This window comes from Coregonus lavaretus (genome assembly GCF_964263955.1).
Source record: "Coregonus lavaretus genome assembly, contig: HAP1_SCAFFOLD_566, whole genome shotgun sequence".
Taxonomy (NCBI): domain Eukaryota; kingdom Metazoa; phylum Chordata; class Actinopteri; order Salmoniformes; family Salmonidae; genus Coregonus; species Coregonus lavaretus.
In genome coordinates, this window is record NW_028158387.1 from 212,578 (window position 1) to 238,769 (window position 26,192).

General features: G+C 46.0%; 1 protein-coding gene across 2 annotated transcripts; it reads right to left on the bottom strand.

Annotated features, from left to right (window-relative positions):
* Positions 1 to 647: 647 nt before the first annotated feature.
* LOC311124066 (nicotinate phosphoribosyltransferase-like) lies at positions 648 to 25,466 on the bottom strand. 2 transcript variants are annotated; one of them, XM_084198282.1, is made up of 13 exons: positions 25,092 to 25,466; positions 21,221 to 21,348; positions 20,788 to 20,870; positions 9,225 to 9,355; positions 9,026 to 9,141; positions 8,272 to 8,468; positions 7,752 to 7,892; positions 7,390 to 7,474; positions 6,421 to 6,501; positions 5,894 to 5,996; positions 5,045 to 5,202; positions 4,749 to 4,856; positions 648 to 4,118 (listed from the first exon to the last, which is right to left on the bottom strand). In XM_084198282.1, the coding sequence occupies exons 1-13, from the start codon at positions 25,336 to 25,338 to the stop codon at positions 4,032 to 4,034; spliced, it is 1,665 nt and encodes a 554-aa protein (XP_084054408.1). In that variant the 5' UTR covers positions 25,339 to 25,466; the 3' UTR covers positions 648 to 4,031. The 2 variants fall into 2 exon arrangements, with proteins under 2 accessions (XP_084054408.1, XP_084054409.1); XM_084198283.1 differs by lacking the exon at positions 25,092 to 25,466 and adding an exon at positions 23,411 to 25,035.
* Positions 25,467 to 26,192: the final 726 nt, after the last annotated feature.

Sequence of the window (26,192 nt, forward strand, 5' to 3'; positions counted from 1 at the left end):
CACAGAGAAGAGTCAACACACCACACAAAGCATGGCTGCTCCAAACATACTATAGAGTGCTTCCTGAATGGCTTCCTATTCTCTATATAGTTCACTACGTTTGACCATAGCCCTATGGGTGCTGGTCAAAAATAGTGCACTAAATAGGGAATAGGGTGCCATTTGGGACAGAGACATTACAGTGGATGAATCTGGCTGGAGTATGTTTGGGTAGGTTAATAATATGTATGACAACAGAAAACCTGCTCCAGATTGCTCAGGACCTCAGACTGGGGGCGAAGGTTAACCTTCCAACAGGACAATGATCCTAAGCACACAGCCAAGACAACGCAGGAGTGGCTTCGGGACAAGTCTCTGAATGTCCTTGAGTGGCTCAGCCAGAGCCCGGACTTGAACCCGATCGAACATCTCTGGAGAGACCTGAAAATAGCTGTGCAGCGACGCTCCCCATCCAACCTGACAGAGCTAGAGAGGATCTGCAGAGAAGAATGGAAGAAACTCCCCAAATACAGGTGTGCCAAGCTTGTAGCGTCATACCCAAGACTCAAGGCTGTAATCGTTGCCAAATGTGCTTCAACAAAGTAGTACTGAGTAAAGGGTCTGAATACTTACGTAAATGTGATATAGTGAGACTCTACAACAACATATACATTGTCAGATTTTCTTTAATAAAACATCCCATTGAAAACAACACATCTTAGCATTACAATGTTGTAATACAAACAGACATTCACATTTTGCACAGATATCACATACGTGTACCTATATTTAGTTGACTAATACTTCTACTTAAAACAACAAACCTAATCAGTTTATATTAGAGGACATGATATTGGCAGCCAAACACCATGGCAATGTTTGAACAACATTGTCCAGATTGCCTGAACTGTGTAGGCTAGTATGTGTATTTGAAAATAGTGAATTAGATAGTAGCCTGGTTGGATGGTACAACATCAGTGTTGCTGGTCTTTGTCATTCTAGAAACACATTTAGTGTACAATTTTAACAGATCTGAAAAGGACGTAGTGTTCAAATTCTACCTCGATTCTCGGTACTGTATGTTTTTATAGCTATGTGTTAAAGGCCCAATGCAGCCGTTTTTTAACTCAATATCAAAACTTTTCTGGGTAACATGTTAAGAGAAAAAAGAAACTAAAATAGCTTCTTAGCAAAGTGCAATTTCTCAAGCAAGAATTTTGCTAGGACTGTCTGGGAGCGTTCTGAGTGGGGGGCCTAATTGGACAAGCCTAATGGGTGGGATATATAAACTGAAGACTAACTGTTATTGGCAGAGAGGTTTGAAACTCTCTTTGTTATTGGTCTATTAACTCATATTGCCTGGTGATGTCGCCAGGGAGGCCAAAACTCCATCCCACTAAAACAGGCTGACATTTCAGACAGCTCTTACACTAAAACAGCATTATCATCATTTTCACAATATTATTCCAATCCCAGTGTGGAAATATATATAAAACACTGGGGAAAAATCATGTTATTTGACTGCACTGGGCATTTAAGGCAGGTACAGCTTGGTCATGATATTGACTATGTGTTAAAGCAGGTACAGAGTGGTCATGATATTGAAGGCTTAGTTCATACAAAAGGTCCATGCTAAAAAAAAAAGAACAGAAAATAATTCAGGAAACGTAATCCAAACAAAAGAACCACAACTAAATCAGCAAGACAAGGCTGAGACATACAAAGAGAGACACATCAAAACATACTAATATCCATTAAATATTTCTAAACTTCAAAAATAGCTTATCAATTAATATTGCTCATAGTAGAGAAATGTATGCAACCATTCTTGATGTTCATTTATCTCATTGTAGAACATGGTTAAGGCCAATTCCAACACTGATATATTAATACGGACATTGCTTGTTTGTGCAAATCAGTAGGTCTTCAGGGAGGCATTTCAAGCTCTTGTACCAAACTAAAACTAGAAAACTACACCACGACTCATAGCTGTTTGTCAGTCAATTGTATTCCAAAAGGCCATCATTATGCCAAAACGAAATGCTTTTGGTTGAGGTTTGACATAGTCCATGTGTCAGTCTATCAGTCTGTGTGTCAGTCTATCAGTCTGTGTGTCAGTCTATCAGTCCGTGTGTCAGTCTATCAGTCCGTGTGTCAGTCTATCAGTCCGTGTGTCAGTCTATCAGTCCGTGTGTCGGTCTATCAGTCCGTGTGTCGGTCTATCAGTCCGTGTGTCAGTCTATCAGTCCGTGTGTCAGTCTATCAGTCCGTGTGTCAGTATATGTCCGTGTGTCAGTCTATCAGTCCGTGTGTCAGTCTATAAGTCTGTGTGTCAGTCTATCAGTCCGTGTGTCAGTCTATCAGTCTGTGTGTCAGTCTATAAGTCTGTGTGTCAGTCTATCAGTCTGTGTGTCAGTCTATAAGTCTGTGTGTCAGTCTATCAGTCCGTGTGTCAGTCTATCAGTCTGTGTGTCAGTCTATAAGTCTGTGTGTCAGTCTATCAGTCCGTGTGTCAGTCTATCAGTCTGTGTGTCAGTCTATCAGTCCGTGTGTCAGTCTATCAGTCCGTGTGTCAGTATATGTCCGTGTGTCAGTCTATCAGTCCGTGTGTCAGTCTATAAGTCTGTGTGTCAGTCTATCAGTCCGTGTGTCAGTCTATCAGTCTGTGTGTCAGTCTATAAGTCTGTGTGTCAGTCTATCAGTCCGTGTGTCAGTCTATCAGTCTGTGTGTCAGTCTATAAGTCTGTGTGTCAGTCTATCAGTCCGTGTGTCAGTCTATCAGTCTGTGTGTCAGTCTATAAGTCTGTGTGTCAGTCTATAAGTCTGTGTGTCAGTCTATCAGTCTGTGTGTCAGTCTATCAGTCTGTGTGTCAGTCTATCAGTCCGTGTGTCAGTCTATAAGTCTGTGTGTCAGTCTATAAGTCTGTGTGTCAGTCTATCAGTCCGTGTGTCAGTCTATCAGTCTGTGTGTCAGTCTATAAGTCTGTGTGTCAGTCTATCAGTCCGTGTGTCAGTCTATCAGTCTGTGTGTCAGTCTATAAGTCTGTGTGTCAGTCTATAAGTCTGTGTGTCAGTCTATCAGTCTGTGTGTCAGTCTATCAGTCTGTGTGTCAGTCTATAAGTCTGTGTGTCAGTCTATAAGTCTGTGTGTCAGTCTATAAGTCTGTGTGTCAGTCTATAAGTCTGTGTGTCAGTCTATAAGTCTGTGTGTCAGTCTATAAGTCTGTGTGTCAGTCTATAAGTCTGTGTGTCAGTCTATAAGTCTGTGTGTCAGTATATCATTCCTATTATCTGAGAGTAACACAATCTACCCTAGGTCCTAAACCCTAAACCACCAGAAAGATAATGTTCAGTAGGAGCAAACTGGACCACCCCCCCCCCAAAAAAATGAGTGTTTATATTGGGTATGTTCAGGTAGCACCTCCTCCATTTCCAAACGTTTTCTCCCAATGAACACTAGACAAGATGGTTAATGGATGTTATGAATATCCTACTAGCAGCCTGGTCCCAGATCTGTTTAAGCTTCTGTTAACTCAATCAATCAAATGTATTTTTATAAAGCCCTTTTTACCTCAGAAGTTGTCACAAAGTGCTTTATAGAAACCTAGAGAGGAAGCAGGCTTAGAGGGTTGGCCAGTCCTCTTCTGGCTGTACCAGGTGGAGATTTAAGAGTACATGTGGCCATTATGGCCAGATCGTTTTTCAAGACGAAAAATGTAATTTCTGTCATTGTGAAACAAGGAGTTGGCATGATAGCCCAAACAGACTGGCACTCAGGCTGTACTAGTAGTAGGCTAGGGAGAGTTGTCATCATAGAACTGACGGTGTGACCTGATTGGTCTATTCAGACCAGACAATTAGGATGAAGCTTTAAAACAGTATTAGGATTCCTCCCTCCCTCTGTACGTGGCCTCGTCCCAAATGACACCCTATTCCCTATTAAGTGCGCTACTTTTGACATACATAGTGCATTACTTTTGACCAGAGCCCTGGTCAAAATAAGTGCACTAAATAGGGAATAGGGTGCCATTTGGGACGCAAGCATGTGTGTCTCAGTTGGCCAATAGAAAGTTGCTGTTGTTGCTGCTGCCTTTTCTGATCTCAGCGATTAAGTTATGGAGTTTCTCAGACACTGCCACCTGGTGGAGAAAACATGGAATATCAGCATTAGATTATGACGGTGCCTGTGTGTGTATGTGCATAGTAGGGATGGGCATTTGGAATAATGTCTGTGTTCGAGTACCCTAATTAAAATAATTTTTGAGTACTCGAGTACACGCATGTAAGCGTGAAACGGGGCTGAAGGCAAACACATTTGTGGTATGTTATCTTTTGTTCCAATTACTGGTTGTTCTGACACAATTAAAAAACAAAACAACATATTTTCACTGCACTTGACATACTCCCTAAAAAGTTGTCAGTGTTTATACATTCAACCTGCTAAATAGTTGTCAGTGCTTATAAATTCAACCTGCTATATAGTTGCATTGGTCAATTTTGAGTATTTTATTTGATTATTAGTAAATGAATACAAACCTTAAATCGAGTACTCGAGTACTCCACCCATCCCTAGTGCCTAGGTGTGCATACTTACAGTATATAAGTGTGTGCGTGCACAAGTGTGTGTGTAAAGGTGAGTACATTTACATAGCGGAAACGCAGGACGACTATGACAGTGCGTCAGATGCCTTTCTATCCAATACCCAAGACAATCTAGTCGCCCGGCGTTGTTTCACATTTCCCCAAAGTAAATGAACCTTAAAACTCACTATGTAGGAGTCTGGCTCCTGCAGTCTCTTGTGTCGGGGGTGCAGGGTCTGGATGGAGCTCTGGACCTTCTCCCTGGTCTCAGCTGTGCTGCACAGTGGGTGTGTGATCTGCAATAGAGGGAGATACCAATCAAATTTATTTTATAAAGCCCTTTGTACATTAGCAGTTGTCACAAAGTGCTTTACAATTACCCAGTCTAGACCCAAAAGAGAAAGCAAAGAAAGCTATGAAGAACTTAGGAAGAAACACAGTGTGTGTGAGTGTGTGTGTGTTGGACAGGGTCCAGCAGGCTCACCTGTCCTTTAGTGTAGACGTCCAGGCGTAGACAGCTGACCTGAGCAGGTGTGATTGACTGACAGGTCTTGTCACCAACCACAGGATGACACCTCACTGCCACGCACGCCTTAGGTGCAGACTCCTCACACAGACACAACAGATCAAGGAATGGATGGCCTGGAGAGAGAGAGAGGAGAGAGGGAGAGAGAGAAATAGAGTCAGGAGAGAATGAGTTAGTTAGTGAGTGAGTGAGTGAGTGAATGAGTGAGTGAGTGAGTGAGTGAGTGAGTGAGTGAGTGAGTGAGTGAGTGAGTGAGTGAGTGAGTAAGTTAGTGAGTTAGTGAGTTAGTGAGTTAGTTAGTGAGTGTCGTGAAAACAGAGATTGAGCTAGTTGAGTTTTGGAGAAAATAAACAGTAAGTGGAGGGCACAGAGATCCTATAACTCAGGGATTCTATAACTCAGGGATTCTATAACTCAGGGATTCTATAATTCAGGGATCCTATAACTCAGGGATTCTATAATTCAGGGATTCTATAACTCAGGGATTCTATAATTCAGGGATTCTTTAACTCAGGGATTCTATAATTCAGGGATCCTATACCTCAGGGATTCTATAACTCAGGGATTCTATAACTCAGGGATTCTATAACTCAGGGATTCTTTAACTCAGGGATTCTATAATTCAGGGATCCTATAACTCAGGGATTCTATAATTCAGGGATTCTATAACTCAGGGATTCTATAATTCAGGGATTCTTTAACTCAGGGATTCTATAATTCAGGGATTCTTTAACTCAGGGATTCTATAATTCAGGGATTTTATAACTCAGGGATATATGTTATTCATGGTAGAGGGTGATTCCTCACCCTCCGTATCCAGCATCCTATAGACAGCTTTCCTCCCAGGAACAGTACTCTTCTCTGGGTCCTCACTGAACTTCATCCTGGGGCTGCCCCGAACCTCCACCAACTGATGGCGAGAGAGAAGGAGAGGGTTGAAAATGAGAGAGAGAAAGGGTAGAAGAGGATAGATACATAAAAAAGGGAAAGTGAGGAGAGGGTGGGCAGAGACTGTCTCTGTGTCTGTGTGTCTCTCTCTGTTTGTGTGTGTGTGTCTGTTTGTGTGTGTCTCTGTTTGTGTGTGTGTCTCGGTTTGTGTGTGTCTCAGTTTGTGTGTGTCTGTGTGTGTCTCTGTGTGTGTGTGTCTCTGTTTGTGTGTGTGTCTCTGTTTGTGTGTGTCTTTGTTTGTGTGTGTCTCTGTTTGTGTATGTCTCTGTTTGTGTGTGTGTCGGTTTGTGTTTGTCTCGGTTTGTGTGTGTTTCTCGGTTTGTGTGTGTCTCTGTTTGTGTGTGTCTCTGTTCGTGTGTGTCTGTGTGTGTGTGTATCCTCTTTACCTTGTACACACACCCGAGTGAAGGCTGTCTCGTGCAGGTGACCAGATGTGTCCCAACACCAACCACATCAATCTCATTCTCCTGAGACATGGACAGACAGATCAGAGAGGAGGGAGGAGGTAGAGAGGGATAGACAGATCAGAGAGGAGAGAAGAGGAGGGAGGAGGGAGGAGGGATAGACAGATCAGAGAGGAGAGGAGAGAAGAGGAGGGAGGAGGTAGAGAGGGATAGACAGATCAGAGAGGAGAGGAGAGAAGAGGAGGGAGGAGGGAGAGAGGGATAGACAGATCAGAGAGGAGAGGAGAGAAGAGGAGGGAGAGAGGGATAAACAGATCATAGAGGAGAGGAGAGAAGAGGAGGGAGAGAGGGATAGACAGATCAGAGAGGAGAGGAGAGGAGGGAGAGAGGGATAAACAGATCAGAGAGGAGAGAAGAGGAGAGAGGAGGGAGAGAGGGATAGACAGATCAGAGGAGAGGAGAGAAGAGGAGAGAAGGGAGGAGGGAGAGAGGGATAGATCAGAGAGGAGAGGAGAGAAGAGGAGGGAGAGAGGGATAGACAGATCAGAGAGGAGAGAAGAGGAGAGAGAGAGGGATAGACAGATCAGAGAGGAGAGAAGAGGAGAGAGGAGGGAGAGAGGGATAGACAGATCAGAGGAGAGGAGAGAAGAGGAGAGAAGGGAGGAGGGAGAGAGGGATAGATCAGAGAGGAGAGGAGAGAAGAGGAGGGAGAGAGGGATAGACAGATCAGAGGAGAGGAGAGAAGAGGAGGGAGAGAGGGATAGACAGATCAGAGGAGAGGAGAGAAGAGGAGAGAGGGATAGATCAGAGAGGAGAGAAGAGGAGAGAGGAGGGAGAGAGGGATAGACAGATCAGAGAGGAGAGAGGCTTGATGAGAGGAGGGAGAACTAGATAAGGTACTCTCATTCTTCTGCTCCTGCTGGCCTCTGTAATGTCTGTCTGGTTCCTCACCTTCTTGTTGAGTTCGGCCATGCTGTGCTCTGTGATGTTATTGGTGCCCACTATGAGAAGGGACTGGAAGGCAGGGATGGAGAATCTAGAGAGAGATATTTCAAACATGCTTTACTCAAAGCCTCTATACTAAGATTAAAGTCATTAGAGGGTACTAATCTAAGGCTTCGTCCCAAATGGCACCCTATTCCATTTTTAGTGCACTAAATAGGGAGTAGGGTGCGATTTGGGACGTCCCAAATGGCACCCTATTCCATTTTTAGTGCACTAAATAGGGAGTAGGGTGCGATTTGGGACACAAACTCAAGGGTGCCATTTGGGACACAGACTCAGGACACACACACACACAGGACCTTACTTACTGCTCGCTGCAGAGTCTGAAGACATGGCGTACTTCTACTGACTGCCTGCAGAGGTCTCCACTGTCTAGACGCACGCCCAGCGGACTGTAGTCCAGCTCACACAGAGACAGGGCCACGGCACAGAAGTTCAGCAGGCCACTACTGTAAGGTCATAACAGAGAAGTTCAGCAGGCCACTACTGTAAGGTCATAACAGAGAAGTTCAGCAGGCCACTACTGTAAGGTCATAACAGAGAAGTTCAGCAGGCCACTACTGTAAGATCATAACAGAGAAGTTCAGCAGGCCACTACTGTAGGGACACAACAGAAACACAATAGAGATAGTATTAATGACATTGCAGGCTATAGGTGGAAGGAAATGTAGTAGCCTGCCCTGAAGCAATGCTAGTAACAAAAACTGAAACACTGGGAAATAGGCTATCTCTAGTCAGAAGCTGTCCTTAGAGGCTGGAATGTCCCCATTCACAGAGTAGAGACGAGACAAGTTGAGACGAGCAGAGTAGCGAAGTGGGAAGGGTTACCAGGTGACACTGTAGCTGTCGATGACCGGCAGGAAGTTGTGTGGGTATGCGATGGCGTAGGACAGGAAGGCAGCCAGCTCTCCCTCATGGATCTTCCCAGGTTCCGCCTCCAGCAGCTCACACACACGCCCCAGCCAACCCTTGGTCAGCGAGATCAGATCGATGTTGTCATGGTCCCCGTTTGCTGCCACTAGCGTCTAATTGGACAGGAGAGACAGGCAGTTCAACCAATCAATCAATATAAGATATAAATCAATATCATTTTTGTCCCAATTGGGAAATCTGTAGTCCAGTCAGGGTAAGAAACAACATTAAAACATTAACAACCATACAACATACTGTATATACACATACGATAAATAGCACAGAGAACGGTTATCAACATGTTATTAAAATGTTCGGAAATGTTTATATTCTAAGGTAATTAATTAGGGCTAGTTCACTTCATACATTTGCGGTGTACATATGGGCTGCGTGTCTGGGTCTCAAATGGCACCCTATTCTCTATGGGCCCTGGTCAAAAGTAGTGCACTGTGTAGGCAATCTGGTGCCATTTGGCTCACAACCATGGTGAAAATACTGACATATTGAAGTTATGAGACACTTGACAAACGTATTTATTTTCTCTGAGGTTGTGTATTGTGAAAGCAAAGGGTCAATACAAAGTCTGTCTCCCAAATAGCACCCTATTCTGTTTTTAGTGACCAGGGCACATAAGGTGCCATTTAGGACACACAGGGGCGGAGAGACTCACCTGAGGCCACACCTCCTCCAGGGAGGAAAAGGAAGTGACATAGGAGTGTGCCATGGTTCCCGCCACGGGGATTCCAAACAGGAAGCCAGCCTGTACGTTACTGGTCAGATCAAACCCTGACAGACAGAAATACAGAGGAGTAGGTTAGTGTGTGTGTGTGAGTGTGTGTGACCTTGCATGTATGTGTGTCTCTCCTCACCTCCGACGTATGTGTATCTTGAGGCTGTGAGGCCCCCGTCAGGTCCCTGTGCTCTCCTCAGGCCCATCTCTAACAGCTTCCTCCTGGAACCAGCAGCCAGACGGAACCGGGCCGCGTTACTGCACACCAGACTGGAGAGAGAGGGAAGATACAGAGAATTACCATATTGCACTATTGTAGTATACACTATTCCTACCTGTTGACCAGCTGTGTGTGTGTGTGTGTGTGTGAGTGAGTGTGTGTTTCAAGTTTTAATGTCACGTGCAGTAAAATGCCATTCTTGCAAGTTCCAAACGCAACAATGCAGTAATAAATATCAATGTAGCACTACAAATCTCATAAGGTACAACAAAAAGACACAAGAAATAAAAATAATAAATAATAAAAACAGGAGAAAGTAAGAAGCTATATACAGGGTCACTTCTAATACTATATTTACAATATGCAGGGATACTGGAGTGATAGACTTTTTCCACATTTTGTTAAGTTACAGCCTTATTCTAAAATGGATTAAATACATTTTTTCCCTCATCAATCTACACACAATACCCCATAATGACAAAGCGAAAACAGGTTTTTGGAATTTTTAGAAAATATTAAACACATAAAAAACTGAAATACCTTATTTACATAAGTATGCAGACCCTTTGCTATGAGTCTCGAAATTGAGCTCAGGTGCATCCTGTTTCTATTGATCATCCTTGAGATGTTTCTACAACTTGATTGGAGTCCACCTGTGGTAAATTCTATTGATTGGACATGATTTGGAAAGGCACATATATAAGGTCCCACAGTTGACAGTGCATGTCAAAGCAAAAACCAAGCCATGAGGTCGAAGGAATTGTCCGTAGAGCTCCAAGACAGGATTGTGTTGAGGCACAGATCTAGGGAAGGGTACCAAAACATTTCTTCAGCATTGAAGATCCCCAAGAACACAGTGGCCTCCATCATTCTTAAATGGAAGAAGTTTGGAACCACCAAAACTGTTCCTAGAGCTGGCCACCCGGCCAAACTCAGCAATTGGAGGTGACCAAGAACCCATTGGTCACTCTGACAGGAGCCTCTGTGGAGATGGGAGAACCTTCCAGAAGGACAACCATCTCTGCAGCACTCCACCAATCAGGCCTTTATGGTAGAGTGGCCAGGCAGAAGCCACTCCTCAGTAAAAGGCACATGACAGCTCGCTTGGAGTTTACCAAAAGGCACCTAAAGGACTCTCAAACCATGAAAAACAAGATTCTCTGGTCTGATGAAACAAAGATTGAACTCTTTGGCCTGAACGCCAAGCGTCACATCTGGAGGAAACCTGGCACCATCCCTACGGTGAAGCATGGTGGTGGCAGCATCATGCTGTGGGGATGTTTTTCAGCGGCAGGGACTGGGAGACTAGTCAGGATCAAGGGAAAGATGAACGAAGCAAAGTACAGAGAGATCCTTCATGAAAACCTGCTCCAGAGCGCTCAGGACCTCAGACTGGCGTGAAGGTTCACCTTCCAACAGGACAACAACCCTAAGTACACAGCCAAGACAACGCAGGAGTGGCTTTGGGACAAGTCTCTGAATGTCCTTGAGTGGCCCAGCCAGAGCCCGGACTTGAACCTGATCGAACAACTCTGGAGACCTAAAAATAGCTGTGCAGCGACGCTCCCCATCCAACCTGACAGAGCTTGAGGAGGATCTGCAGAGAAGAATGGGAGAAACTCCCCAAACACAGGTATGCCAAGCTTGTAGCATCACACTCAAGAAGACTCAAGGCTGTAATCGCTGCCAAAGGTGCTTCAACAAAGTACTGAGTAAAGGGTCTGAATACTTATGAAAATGTGATATTTCATTTTATTTTTCAATTTCTAAAAAACAGTTTTTGCTTTGTCATTATGGGGTTTTGTGTGTAGATTGATGAGGGGAAAAAAGCAATTTAATCCATTTTACACTACATGACCAAAATAATGTAGACACCTGCTCGTTGAAGATCTCATTCCAAAATCATGGCCATTAATATGGAGTTGGTCCCCCAGTTGCTGCTATAACAACCTTAACTCTTCTGGGAAGTTAACATTGGTGCGGGGACGTGCTTCCATTCAGCCACAAGAGCATTAGTGAGGTTGAGCACTAATGTTGGACTATTAGGCCTGGCTCACAGTCGGCGTTCCAATTCATCCCAAAGGTGTTTCATGGGGTTGAGGTCAGAGCTAAGGGCAGGCCAGTCAAGTTCTTCCACACTGATCTCGACAAACCACTTCTGTATGGACCTCGCTTTGTCCACAGAGGCATTGTCATTTTGAAACAGGAAAGAGCCTTCCCCAAACTGTTTTCACAAAGTTGGAAGCACAGAATCGTCTAGAATGTCATTGTATGCTGTAGCGTTAAGATTTCCCTTCACTGGAACTAAGGGGCCTAGTCCAAACCATGAAATATAGCCCCAGATCGTTATTCCTCCTCCACCAAACTTTACAGTTGGCACTATGCATTCGGGCAGGTAGCGTTCTCCAGGCATCCGCCAAACTCATATTCGTCCGTCGGACTGCCAGATGGTGAAGCGTGATTAATCACTCCAGAGAACGCGTTTCCACTGCTCCAGAGTCCAATGGCGGCAAACTTTACACCACTCCAGCCGACGCTTGGCATTGCGCATGGTGATCTTAGGCTTGTGTGGCTGCTCGGCCATGGAAACCCATTTCATGAAGCTCCAGACGAACAGTTATTGTGCTGACGTTGCTTCCAGAGGCAGTTTGGAACTCGGTAGTGAGTGTTGAAACTGAGGACAGACAATTTTTATGCGCTACGCGCTTAAGCACTCAGCGGTCTTGTACTGTGAACTTGTGCGGCCTACCACTTCATTATTTCCCTTCATTACTTTCCAACCCCACCACCCCTTCCCTAATTGGAGTAAACTAGTGAACAACAATGCTTAGGCCTCTACTTACAGCTTATACATACGATATACATGTTATGGACACAGTCAAGTTTGTTTTTACTCCTGAACTTCCTCCGATCATTTTCATGATGTCCATCTGGTTTGCTTCTATATGCCATATTTTTCTAACTGTGCTCTTTCACAAAAGCTCTCAACCTATAACCTATATACACTGCTCAAAAAAATAAAGGGAACACTAAAATAACACATCCTAGATCTGAATGAATGAAATAATCTTATTAAATACTTTTTTCTTTACATAGTTGAATGTGCTGACAACAAAATCACACAAAAATTATCAATGGAAATCAAATTTATCAACCCATGGAGGTCTGGATTTGGAGTCACCCTCAAAATTAAAGTGGAAAACCACACTACAGGCTGATCCAACTTTGATGTAATGTCCTTAAAACAAGTCAAAATGAGGCTCAGTAGTGTGTGTGGCCTCCACGTGCCTGTATGACCTCCCTACAACGCCTGGGCATGCTCCTGATGAGGTGGCGGATGGTCTCCTGAGGGATCTCCTCCCAGACCTGGACTAAAGCATCCGCCAACTCCTGGACAGTCTGTGGTGCAACGTGGCGTTGGTGGATGGAGCGAGACATGATGTCCCAGATGTGCTCAATTGGATTCAGGTCTGGGGAACGGGCGGGCCAGTCCATAGCATCAATGCCTTCTTCTTGCAGTAACTGCTGACACACTCCAGCCACATGAGGTCTAGCATTAGGAGGAACCCAGGGCCAACCGCACCAGCATATGGTCTCACAAGGGGTCTGAGGATCTCATCTCGGTACCTAATGGCAGTCAGGCTACCTCTGGCGAGCACATGGAGGGCTGTGTGGCCCCCCAAATAAATGCCACCCCACATCATGACTGACCCACCGCCAAACCGGTCATGCTGGAGGATGTTGCAGGCAGCAGAACGTTCTCCACGGCATCTCCAGACTCTGTCACGTCTGTCACATGTGCTCAGTGTGAACCTGCTTTCATCTGTGAAGAGCACAGGGCGCCAGTGGCGAATTTGCCAATCTTGGTGTTCTCTGGCAAATGCCAAACGTCCTGCACAGTGTTGGGCTGTAAGCACAACCCCCACCTGTGGACGTCGGACCCTCATACCACCCTCATGGAGTCTATTTCTGACCGTTTGAGCAGACACATGCACATTTGTGGCCTGCTGGAAGTCATTTTGCAGGGCTCTGGCAGTGCTCCCCCTGCTCCTCCTTGCACAAAGGCGGAGGTAGCAGTCCTGCTGCTGGGTTGTTGCCCTCCTACGGCCTCCTCCACGTCTCCTGATGTACTGGCCTGTCTCCTGGTAGCGCCTCCATGCTCTGGACACTACACTGACAGACACAGCAAACCTTCTTGCCACAGCTCGCATTGATGTGCCATCCTTGATGAGCTGCACTACCTGAGCCACTTGTGTGGGTTGTAGACTCCCTCATGCTACCACTAGAGTGAAAGCACCGCCAGCATTCAAGTGACCAAAACATCAGCCAGGAAGCATAGGAACTGAGAAGGTGGTCCTCTGTAGCTCAGCTGGTAGAGCACGGCGCTTGTAACGCCAAGGTAGTGGGTTCGATCCCCGGGACCACCCATACACAAAAAAAAATTATGCACGCATGACTGTAAGTACCTTTGGATAAAAGCGTCTGCTAAATGGCATATTATATTATTATTATTATTATAGAAGTGGTCTGTGGTCACCACCTGCAAAGCCAGTCCTTTATTGGGGGTGTCTTGCTAATTGCCTATAATTTCCACCTGTTGTCTATTCCATTTGCATGTGAAATGTATTGTCAATCAGTGTTGCTTCCTAAGTGGACAGTTTGATTTCACAGAAGTGTGATAGACTTGGAGTTACATTGTGTTGTTTAAGTGTTCCCTTTATTTTTTTGAGCAGTGTACACAGTATGCTTTACATTAGTTATCTTGTTGTTATTAGTTGTTGTTATTAGTCCCATCCTTCAGCTCCATTCAACACCTCCCATCTATCTCTTAACACCATCCATATCGGATTTCTATTTGCCATATATTTTTCAACTGTACTGTGATGTTGACACAGATTCAGCCCGAGGCTGCTCCTCCTCCTTGCTTGGGCAGGCTTCGGCGTTCGTCGTCACCGGAGTACTAGCTGCTGCCGATCTATGTTTCTGTGTTCTACTTGTCTTCTCTTTATTGTTCACACCTGGTGCCCATTAGGTATTGATTACTTCCCTATTTAACCCTCTGGCTCCCACTGTATGTTGTGCGTGTTTGTTCATGTTTGGTTGTCGTCTGGTGAGTGGGTTTGTTTCCTCCCTGCGTGGAGGTTATGTTATTTACGTTACCTATGAGTAAAGTACATTTTCAATTAGCTCTGTGTCCTGCGCCTGACTTCGTCCTACCGCATCACACTGACACCCTGACAGAAACACGCACCTTATTATGGAGTCAGCAGGTACATTCATTTAGTCCGGATCAATGGAGGAACGTGTCCAACAGCAGGCGACCATGATCCAGACTCTCTGCACCGCAATGGAGCGCATGTTGAACACTATGGAGCGATGGGAGAGAGGTGATGGTCCTACACCTCCTCCAACTACACAACCACCCACACCGCTGTCCACCCCTTCGTCACCTGGGTCCAGTGGGATTCGGCTCTCGCTCCCGAGGGCATACGATGGTACAGCTGCCAGGTGCCAGGGTTTTCTGCTCCAGGTAGAGCTCTACCTGGCAACCATCCACCCGGCTCCCTCGGGATACGAGAGCATGTCATCTCCTGTCTGTCTGGAAGAGCACTTGAGTGGGCCAACGCCGAGTGGGGAGGAATAGACGCAGCATCAGTACGCTATGAGGATTTCACCCGCCACTTTCGGGCGGTATTCGATCATCCACCGGAGGGGAGAGCGGTGGGGGAACGTCTATTCCACCTCAGACAGGGGAGGAGGAGCGCACAGGACTTTGCACTGGATTTCAGGACTCTGGCTGCCAGCGCAGGATGGAATGAGAGGGCCCTGATCGACCACTACCGATGCAGCCTCCGGGAGGACGTTCATCGGGAACTGGCCTGCAGGGACACCACCCTTAACCTGGACCAACTGGTGGACATGTCAATAAGGCTGGATAACCTGTTGGCAACCTGCAGACGTCCAGATCAGGGGCCGTCCATTCCATCCCCCAGCACCTTCGACCCTACTCCAATGGAGCTCGGAGGTGCTGCTCTTAGGGAGACCGAAAGGAGAACCATCTCCTGCACCAACTGTGGCCGCGGAGGACACACTGCTGGTCGGTGCTGGGGAGGGTCTTTCAGGAGTCGAGGCGGTAGGCAGAGCACTGGTGGACCGTCTCAGGTGAGTAGGCACCCGACTCACCCAGAGCTCCCTGTTGCGCATATGTGTATTGATATTGTATTTCCAGAGTTTTCCCCTCATTCCCAGCATAAGGCGCTCGTAGATTCAGGCGCAGCTGGGAACTTTATTGATCGTCAGTTTTCCCGTAGTTTAGGGATTCCTATTGTTCCTGTTGATGTGCCCTTCCCTGTACACACCTTAGATAGTCACCTTTTAGGGTCAGGCCTGATTAGGGAGGTCACAGCTCCACTCTGGAAGAAAACGCAGGAGGGTCATGAGGAGAAAATTAGTCTCTATCTGATTGATTCTCCTGCGTTTCCAGTGGTGTTGGGGCTTCCCTGGTTAACTTTTCATGACCCCATGATTTCATGGCAACAGAGGGCTCTCAAGGGATGGTCAAGTCAGTGCTCTGGGAGGTGTGTATGTGTTTCCATAGGGGCAACTACGGTGGAAAGTCCAAACCAGGTCTCCACTATGCACATTCCCCCTGAATATGCCGATTTGTCTCTCGCCTTAAAAAGAAGGCGATTCAATTACCACCCCATCGACAGGGGGATTGTGCGATAAATCTCCAGGTAGGCGCTGCACTTCCCCGGAGTCACGTGTATCCCCTGTCACAGGAAGAGACGGCGGCTATAGAGACATATGTCTCCGAATCTCTGGGGCAGGGATACATTCGGCCATCCACTTCACCTGTCTCCTCGAGTTTCTTTTTTGTGAAGAAGAACGATGGAGGTTTATGCCCGTGCATTGACTACCGGGGTCTCAATCAGATCACTATCAAGTACAGTTGTCCACTACCACTCATTGCTAGTATGACGGAGTCATTGCACGGGGTGCGCTTCTGCACAAAATTGGATCTCAGGAGCGCGTACACCCTGGTGCGTATCCGGGAGGGAGAAGAGTGGAAGACAGCATTCAGTACCACCTCACGGCACTATGAGTACCTCGTCATGCCATACGGGTTGATGAATGCTCCATCAGTCTTCCAATCCTTTGTGGATGAGATTTTCAGGGACCTGCACGGACAGGGTGTAGTGGTGTATATTGATGACACTCTCATATACTCCACTACACGGGCCGAGCATATGTCCCTGGTGCGTCAAGTGCTTGGTCGACTGTTGGAGCATGACCTGTATGTGAAGGCGGAGAAATGTCTGTTCTTCCAAGAGTCCATCTCCTTCCTAGGGCACCGCCTGTCCGCATCAGGGGTGGAGATGGAGATTGACCGCATTTCGGCCGTGCGTAATTGGCCGACTCCAACCACGGTGAAGGAGGTGCAGCGATTTTTGGGTTTTGCCAACTACTACCGGAGGTTTATCCGGGGCTTTGGTCAGGTAGCGGCTCCCATTACCTCCTTGCTGAAGGGGGGACCGGTGTGACTGCAGTGGTCAGCTGAGGCGGACAGGGCTTTTGGTCATCTGAAGGACCTGTTTACCTCGGCTCCAGTGCTGGCTCATCCGGTTCCCTCCTTAGCATTCCAGGTTGAGGTGGACGCGTCCGAGGCTGGGATAGGAGCTGTACTGTCTCAGCGCTCGGGTACGCCACCAAAGCTCCGCCCCTGTGCTTTCTTTTCTAAGAAGCTCAGTCCGGCGGAGCGCAAATATGATGTGGGGGACCGGGAGCTGTTAGCTGTGGTTAAGGCTCTGAAAGTGTGGAGGCATTGGCTTGAGGGGGCTAAACACTCTTTCCTCATTTTGACTGACCATCGCAATCTGGAGTACATCCGGGCGGCGACGAGATTGAACCCTCGCCAGGCAAGGTGGGCCATGTTCTTCACTCGTTTTGTGTTTACTCTTACTTACAGACCAGGTTCCCAGAACGCTAAGGCAGACGCCCTGTCCCGACTGTATGACACAGAGGAGAGGTCCATTGAGCCCACTCCCATACTTTCGGCGTCGTTTCTGGTGGCACCGGTGGTGTGGGAGGTTGACGCGGACGTCGAGCGGGCGTTACGTACCGAGGCCACTCCCCCCCAGTGTCCAGAGGGTCGTATGTACGTGCCGCTCGAGGTTCGCGATCGATTGATCTATTGGGCTCACACGTCACCCTCCTCTGGTCATCCTGGCATCGGTCGGACAGTGCACTGTCTTAGTGGGAAGTACTGGTGGCCCACTTTAGCCAAGGACGTGAGGGTTTACGTTTCATCCTGCTCGGTGTGCGCCCAGTGTAAGGCACCTAGACACCTGCCCAGAGGGAAATTACAACCCCTACCCGTTCCACAACGGCCGTGGTCCCATCTATCGGTTGATTTTGTTACGGACCTTCCTCCCTCACAAGGGAACACCACGATCCTGGTCGTTGTGGATCGGTTTTCTAAGTCCTGCCGTCTCATTCCTATGCCAGGTCTCCCTATGGCCCTACAAACTGCTGAGGCCCTATTTACACACGTCTTCCGGCACCATGGGGTGCCTGAGGATATTGTATCGGATCGGGGTCCCCAGTTCACCTCAAGAGTCTGGAGGGCGTTCATGGAATGTCTGGGGGTCTCGATCAGCCTGACCTCAGGTTTTCACCCCGAGAGTAATGGGCAGGTGGAGAGAGTTAACCAGGATGTGGGTAGGTTTCTGCGGTCCTATTGCCAGGACCGGCCGGGGGAGTGGTCGGGTTTTATCCCCTGGGCAGAGATGGCCCAAAACTCACTCCGCCACTCATCCAGTAACCTTACTCCCTTTCAGTGTGTGTTAGGTTATCAGCCGGTCCTGGCACCTTGGCATCAGAGCCAGATCGAGGCTCCTGCGGTGGATGAGTGGTTTCGGCGCTCGGAAGAGACAAGGAACGCTACCCATGTACGCCTGCAGCGCCATCAGGCGACAAAAGGCAAGCACCGACCGCCACCGCAGTGAGGCACCGGTGTATGCACCGGGGGACCGGGTCTGGCTCTCGACCCGAAACCTGCCCCTTCGCCTGCCCTGCCGGAAGCTGGGTCGGCGGTTTGTGGGGCCATTTAAAGTCCTGAGGACATTGAACAAGGTTTGTTATAGGTTACAGCTTCCTCTGAATTACCGTATTAACCCCTCGTTCCATCTCCTCAGGCCGGTGGTAGCTGGTCCACTCCAGGAGTCTGAGGTACGGGAGGTTCCTCCGCCCCCACTGGACATCGAGGGGGCACCGGTGTACTCGGTCCGTTCCATCCTGGATTCGAGGCGTCGGGTGGGGGGCCTGCAGTATCTCGTGGAGTGGGAGGGGTACGGTCCGGAGGAACGGTGCTGGGTCCCTAGGAGGGACATCCTCGATCCCTCCATGTTGAGGGATTTCCACCATCGCCATCCGACTCGCCCTGCGCCGCGTCCTCCTGGCCGGTGTCGGCGCACGGCTGGAGCAGCGCGTCAAGGGGGGAGGGGGGTACTGTCACGGATTCAGCCGAGGCTGCTCCTCCTCCTTGCTCGGGCAGGCTTCGGCGTTCGTCGTCACCGGAGTACTAGCTGCTGCCGATCTATGTTTCTGTGTTCTACTTGTCTTGTCTTTATTGTTCACACCGGGTTCCCATTAGGTATTGATTACTTCCCTTTTTAACCCTCTGGCTCCCACTGAATGTTGTGCGTGTTTGTTCATGTTTGCTTGTCGTCTGGTGAGTGGGTTTGTTTCCTCCCTGCGTGGAGGTTATGTTATTTACGTTACCTACGAGTAAAGTACGTTTTCGATTAACTCTGTGTCCTGCACCTGACTTCGTCCTACCGCAACACACTGACACCCTGACAGATGTTTTACAAAAGTTCTGAACCTTTCTATTCTCATTGTTTCTACAGATTGTAAATTGAAAATAAACATTTTTGCTAAAAGTATTATTATATTATTGATCGATTGACTATGACTTTTCAGACTGAGAAGTTGTTGCTCCTAGATGTTTCCACTTCACAATAACAGCACTTACAGTTGACCGGGGCAGCTCTAGCAGGGCAGAAATTTGACAAACTGAGTTGTTGGAAAGGTGGCATCCTATGACGGTGCCAAGTTGAAAGTCACTGAGCTCTTTAGTAAGGCCATTCTACTGCAGGGGTGTAAAGTACTTAAGTAAAAATACTTCAAAGTACTTTACTATTTATATTTTTGACAACTTTAACTTTTGCTCCACTACATTCCTAAAGAAAATGTGTACTTTTTACTCCATATATTTTTCCTGACACCCAAAAGTACTCGTTACATTTTGAATGCTTAGCAGAAAAGGAAAATGGTCCAATTCACACACATCAAGAAAACATCCCTGGTCACCCCTACTGCCTCTTATCTGGCAGACTCACTAAACACAAATGCTTCGTTTGTAAATTATGTCTGAGTGTTGGAGTGTGCCCCTGGCTATCTGTAAATTATGTCTGAGTGTTGGAGTGTGCCCCTGACTATCCATAGAATAATAAAACAAGAAAATCGTGCCGTCTGGTTTGCTTAATATAAGGAATGTGAAATGATTTATAATTTTACTTTTGATACTTAAGTATATTTAAAACCAAATACTTTTAGACTTCTACGCAAGTAGTATTTTACTGGGTGACTTTCACTTGAGTCATTTTCTATTTAGGTATCTTTACTTTTACTCAAGTATGACATTTGGGTACTTTTTCCACCACTGTTCTACTGACAATGTTCATCTATGGAGATTGCATGGCTGTGTGCTCGATTTTATACACCTATCAGCAACGGGTATGGCTGAAATAACCAAATCCACTCATTTGAAGGGATGTCCACACACTTTTGTATATATAGTGTATGTATAGGGGTAAGATGACTAGGCATCAGTATATATGATAAACAGAGTAGCATCAACGTAAATTATGATTGTATGTGAGTGTGTGTGTAGAGCCAATATAAATGTATGTGCATGTTATGTGTGTTTGGGAGTGTCAGTGTGCATGAGTGTGTAGAATCCCGTGAGTGTGCATAGAGAAAAAGAAAATAATACAACAGTCAACTCAGATAGTACTTGTAGCCATTCTGTTAGCTATTTAGCTGCCTTACGGCTTGGGGATAGAAGCTGTTCAGGAGCATGTTGGTGTCAGACTTGATGCACCGGTACCGCTTGCCGTGCCGAAGCAGAGAGAACAGTCTGGCTTGGGTGGCTGGAGTCTTTAACAATTTTCCGGGCCTTCCTTTCACACCGCCTGATATAGAGGTCCTGGATGGCAGGGAGCTCGGCCCCAGTGATGTACTGGGCTGTCCACACCACCCTCTGTAGCGCCATGGAATCGAGGGCAGTGCTGTTGCCATACCAAGCAGTGACGCAGCCAGTCAATATGCTCTCAATAGTGCAGCTGTTGAACTTTTTGAGGATTTGAGGGCCCATGCCAAACATTTTCAACTTCCTGAGGGGGAAGTGTGTCCTTACCTGGCATAGTTGACCAGACACAGCAGGCTGGTCTCCAGTAGCTGAACCACAGCCAGAGGACCAGACACCTCCATCAGAGGCACCTTCATACAGAGGAGCAGCACAGGTGAATCAATCAATCAATCAATCAATCATCAATCAATCAAATCAGTCATAATCCTGACCCCTGGGGGTGAGTCCCTGAATCTAACTCCTGACCTCTGGCCCTTTGGGGTGAACTATCCCTGAGTGTAACCATATAAATAGAAGGACTAGATTATATTTCTATGAATATAACCCTTGGGGCATGGTTCGAGTTACAGGGGGCTGGTCCGATCAGGCACCCCCAAGAGACATTGGACACCCCAAGAGACATTGGGCACCCCAAGAGTCAATGTATAATTCCAACCCTGCCTGGGGATGACCCTGAGTATAACCCCTGATGTTGTCTCACCCTGGCAAAGACCACCGTTCCCTCGGGGACAGAGTGGACTGTGACACCGGAACAGTCCAGTTCCCGTAGAAACAGGAAGAAGGCGGGGTCAGTGGCTGGGGGCAGGACGGAACGCAGGTACTCCACGTCTATAACACAGTTATACTTTGTTACACATAATCAATAACATAATCATAATTTACATGTTAGTCATTTAGCAGACCCTATTATCTGGAGCAACGTATAATCAGTACAGTAATAACACACGTCTACACAACAACACACTACTCATGACGTATGAAATAAACAGATTTTTGTACACGTCAACACACAACTTTTCTAACATACTGGCATGTGGAATAATATTTGGCCTACTATTGGCTTTCCAAGAAAAGTAATCTGCCTAATGATCTCAATGACAACTGTTATTACGACATCTACAAACACCGTGGTTTGGCCCAGGGAACGTGAAACATGCTTAGAGTTTAGTGTCTGAACAAGGTAGTCATTCACAGTCATTCATTATTATTATTATTATAAACTCATCATGAGGGGCCGCAGTTGGTCCTAGGCTTTGGGATAGTTAAAAGGCCAGTGCCAGAGGACCTGAGGGACCTACTTGGTACATAACTAAAAAGCATGTTTGACATGTATTGTGGTGCATAATCGTGGATTAATTTAAAAACAAATATAAGAATCTTACAATTAATTCTAAAACTCACAGGCAGCCAGTGCAGAGACTTTAAAACCGGTGTAATGTGTGCTTGGTGAGTACCTGTGCTGCAGCATTCTGTAAGTTTTGCAGTTGACCAATGGCTTTCTTGGGTAGACCAAACAGGAGAGCATTACAGTAGTCAAGCCTGCTTGTAATAAAAGCTAGTTTGCTGCAATTCTACACATTTTGCCATGGGGCGGAGAGAAGATTTTGCAATTTTACTATCTAATTTCATGCAGATTTGTAAGTTTTAGAGTTAATTTTGTGAAATTCAACTCATTTTGCCATTGGACAGAGAGGAAGATGAGCAGTTTTACACATTTTGCCAAGATGGAAAGAAATGGTTGCAGTTTTTAATACAGTATGATCCTGTCTCTGAGTGAGACTGACTAACAAAATCAGTGGGGCCCCCGGGCTCTAATTCGACCTTGAATACTACAGGTTTAGATAGCTGGCCGCTAGAATCATTTATAAATCTAAAAACATATAGCTGACATGGGGTAATTTAGTGACTATTAGTGACTGGCATAACAAGAGAAAAACTGTTGATGCACAACCAAATTTCGAAATTGCACCTTTTGTTTTCTATCGCAACAGTAAGTTGAGACCCCAACTGAGACCCCTCCCCCCCAGTTGCCCTTCCCTGCTCTAGACTTTGTGTTGTTGACTTTGTGTTGTTGTTATAGGCTCACTGGGCTAGAGCCTATAGGTCTAATCACAAACCTGCCTTGCTAGTATATATTTTTCCCATACCCTTGACATTAGTTATTACCAGTGGCAATTTAGCATGTAAATCTTGGTTAATTGCACTATAACGATGACAAACGGTGCCCATAAACTGTTAGGGCCTACATAAAGCTGTCCCAACAGCAGAGCTTTCTTTTTCGCACCATGGAGTGAATCCTTACCACCGCTACACCTGGATATCAGCGGAGCCATGTCTGGCAGCGAAACAGTTAATTCAGCCTCATTTACTGCCTTTTTTTAAAACAGCTGTTGTGGCTGACTTGCTTAAACAAATGTGGTTTCTACTGACAATTGAGATGTACAAACTATGGCATAAGGGAACGATGAGCGGATAAGAGGCAATCCATAATTTCGATTATGACATTAATGAGCGAGCTAAGATGGATGTAGTCAGTATAACTATTTGTTCAGCACTTTTGAAATGTGCAGCGACAGAATTCAGAACACGGGCCGTTCTTACAGTATTCTCCCTGTACACCAAGTCAGAACCGTAGTATAAATAAAGGGGGCATATAAGCAGACAATGAATTACTCTAAAACAGGCTATAGGCTACATGTGCACTACCAAGTCAGAACAGTAGGCTAAATTATGAGGGGGAAAGGGACCAAATTATTAGGGAGAGGCACATGGGCTACTAACTGCTTCCTACACAACATACACTTAGTATTACTTTCTTAGCTACAGTATGCATATCTCCCTGGCATATTACATCATTTATGCAGTGGCATACAATACTTTTTGGACTCACCATTGTGCTGTGCTCACATGAACAGGAAGGTGGCGTGGCGGTCCTTCTTGTGGGCAAATTAGTCTGGCATTCCCTGGATTTATGGTGCTTTCAAGACAACTGGGAACTCGGAAAAAAAACAAGGTTGAATCATGACGTCAGTGATCTTCAGGTCGGAGCTCTAGAAAGAGGCCAGAGTTCCCGACTTGGAATTCCGAGATGGATGATCGTTCAAAACGTATTTTACCAGTCGAAGCTAGTTTTTTTTCCAAGTTCCCAGTTGTCTTGAACTCACTGAAGTCTGAGATTTCCCAGTTCAGAGTTTCCAGTCGTTTTGAACGCGGCAGAAGTCATGCTGGATTGACAGCATGGCCAATGTATTCAACCTTTTTCTGGCCCATGGTGTTGCGTGTGAATGTTTATCCTTTTACGCTTGGAGAAGAGACCCTTCAACCAAGACTTGGACCACACAGCAAAATAGTGATAGCTTTGCAACGCTTGCAGTTAGCCACTGATTCCTTCCAAACCACTCATTGTTGAATTTGAGATTTCCAACTTGTTGTGTAATGTTTATATCCAATGGCTGATGAGCACACAATACGTTTTATCTATAATTTATCTTCATATAACAAGGATTGAAAAGGATTTGCCAGTAGATTGTCCACGTGATTCATGATGATGACTGCTTGTCTAGCTTGCTAGATAAGATTTTGAAAGTATGATGTTGACATGATCAGTCCAATCAAAGCTACGGTAGATATAAAGTGATTTGAAGTCATTTTATTTGTGGCCAATGACCTTGAGCCTTCTTGGATGGGCACTTCTAATGTAAATCTATGGCATCACCCAAGCGGGCTTGAACTTTCTAGCTCTCCCTGTAGATTTTGCGGTCACATAGTGTCCCAATGAGTGACAGAACACTGCGCCAACTACAGAAGATGACCAACTCCTATGCTCTGTATTTTCTACCTGGCTGCCCCTCCACAACAGAAAGCACTGAGCTAGGCTGAAACACCTACATTTTGGAGCTGCCTTACTCAAGAAAGCAAAAAATAGGCATGTTTGTATGAGGCTTTATTAACTCAATACATTATTATTTACATTGTTTGCAAATTGATATGTGACACCTATTAATGCCAAAATAACATGCAAAACAGGCTAAACACGTGGGGCTCAAAACAGGTTGCGCTCTGACGGGTCGCCACTGTGACTGGTTATTACCTGGTAGTAATCTGTGCGTGTCGGTAGGTAGGTAACTTTAAACTCTGGTAGAGCTCTGACCTCTTAACAGGATAGGCTATATCCCGGGCCAAATGGCACCCAATTCACCATATAGTGTACTACTTTTGACTGGTCTATGAACACTAAATAGGGAATAGGGTGCCATTTCGGGCACATGCCTGACAACCCAGGAGACTCACGAGGAAAAGATCACCGGTGTCAGTTGAAGTTCAGTGGAGTGGTTGCAAAGTTCACCGAGTACATAAAGTGTTATCCATTTCCACTCCCACCAGGGTCCTGGTATTGGCTTTATCCCTCATTGCGCAATCAAGGTGACACAAATATCGAATAAATATTATAGAAAGGAAACCATAGGCTATATAAAAATAAATATATGAATTATAATGTGGCTAATTTGCTTTGCCTTAAAGTTTTATTCACTGACATTTGCTCTCTAGAGAACTTAACGTCATTACCTCACCTTCGTCCGTGAATCGAAAGCTCCGCAGAAACAGGAGGCAGTCGTGCAGTCCGGAGAAGAGCGAGAAGCCGCCACCGAACGGGTTGTCGCGGAAGAACAACTCGAAAACGGCGGGCTCGTTGTGCCTGCCCGCCCGCCAGTAGGCATATGCCATGGTGAACTGGTAGAGGTCCGTGAGAAGCGTCGGGACCCGCTCCCGGATTGACCGCTCCAGAGCTGTACATGACTGGCTTGACCGCGCTGCCATGTTCCTAGATTCAAGTTCGGTTGCCGTCGCGATCTCTGGGACATACAGTTTTCTAACCACTCCCCTCTGCCTCTGTTGTATCACTGAGGGATAATAAGAACGGTTGGTATGCTAGGCGAGAAGCGAAACCCGGACTAAAATAGGCTATCTCCTACATAGAATAGGGAGGGGCGTTTTATAGTTCTCTTGAGTAGGCCTGCCTACGCATGATATACACTACCGGTGAAAAGTTTTAGAACACCTACTCATTCAAGGGTTTTTCTTTATTTTTTTACTATTTTCTACATTGTAGAATAATAGTGAAGACATCAAAACTATGAAATAACACATATGGAATCATGAAGTAACCCAAAAAGTGTTAAACAAATCAAAATATATTTTATATTTGAGATTCTTCAAATAGCCACCCTTTGCCTTGATGACAGCTTTGCACACTCTTGGCATTCTCTCAACCAGCTTCATGAGGTAGTCACCTGGAATGCATTTAAATTAACAGGTGTGCCTTTTTAAAAGTTAATTTGTGGAATTTATTTCCTCCTTAATGCATTTGAGCCAATCAGTTGTGTTGTGACAAGGTGGGGGGGGTATACAGAAGATAGCCCTATTTGGTAAAAGACCAAGTCCATATTATGGCAAGAACAGCTCAAATAAGCAAAGAGAAATGACAGTCCATCATTACATTAAGACATGAAGGTCAGTCAATACGGAACATTTCAAGAACTTTGAAAGTTTCTTCAAGTGCAGTCGCAAAAACAATCAAGCTCTATGATGAAACTGGCTCTCATGAGGACTGCCACAGGAATGGAAGACCCAGAGTTACCTCTGCTGCAGAGGATAAGTTCATTAGAGTTACC

Bases quoted from the DNA above. Each gene is read 5' to 3' on its own strand.
- LOC311124066 (XM_084198282.1), bottom strand. From the start codon at position 25,338: ATGGCAGCGCGGTCAAGCCAGTCATGTACAGCTCTGGAGCGGTCAATC. The intron at 8,469-9,025 runs GTGAGTCTCTCC...CTGTCCAATTAG, and splicing joins TGGAGGAGGTGTGGCCTCAG to ACGCTAGTGGCAGCAAACGG. The intron at 4,857-5,044 runs GTGAGCCTGCTG...CCTCTATTGCAG, and splicing joins ACGTCTACACTAAAGGACAG to ATCACACACCCACTGTGCAG.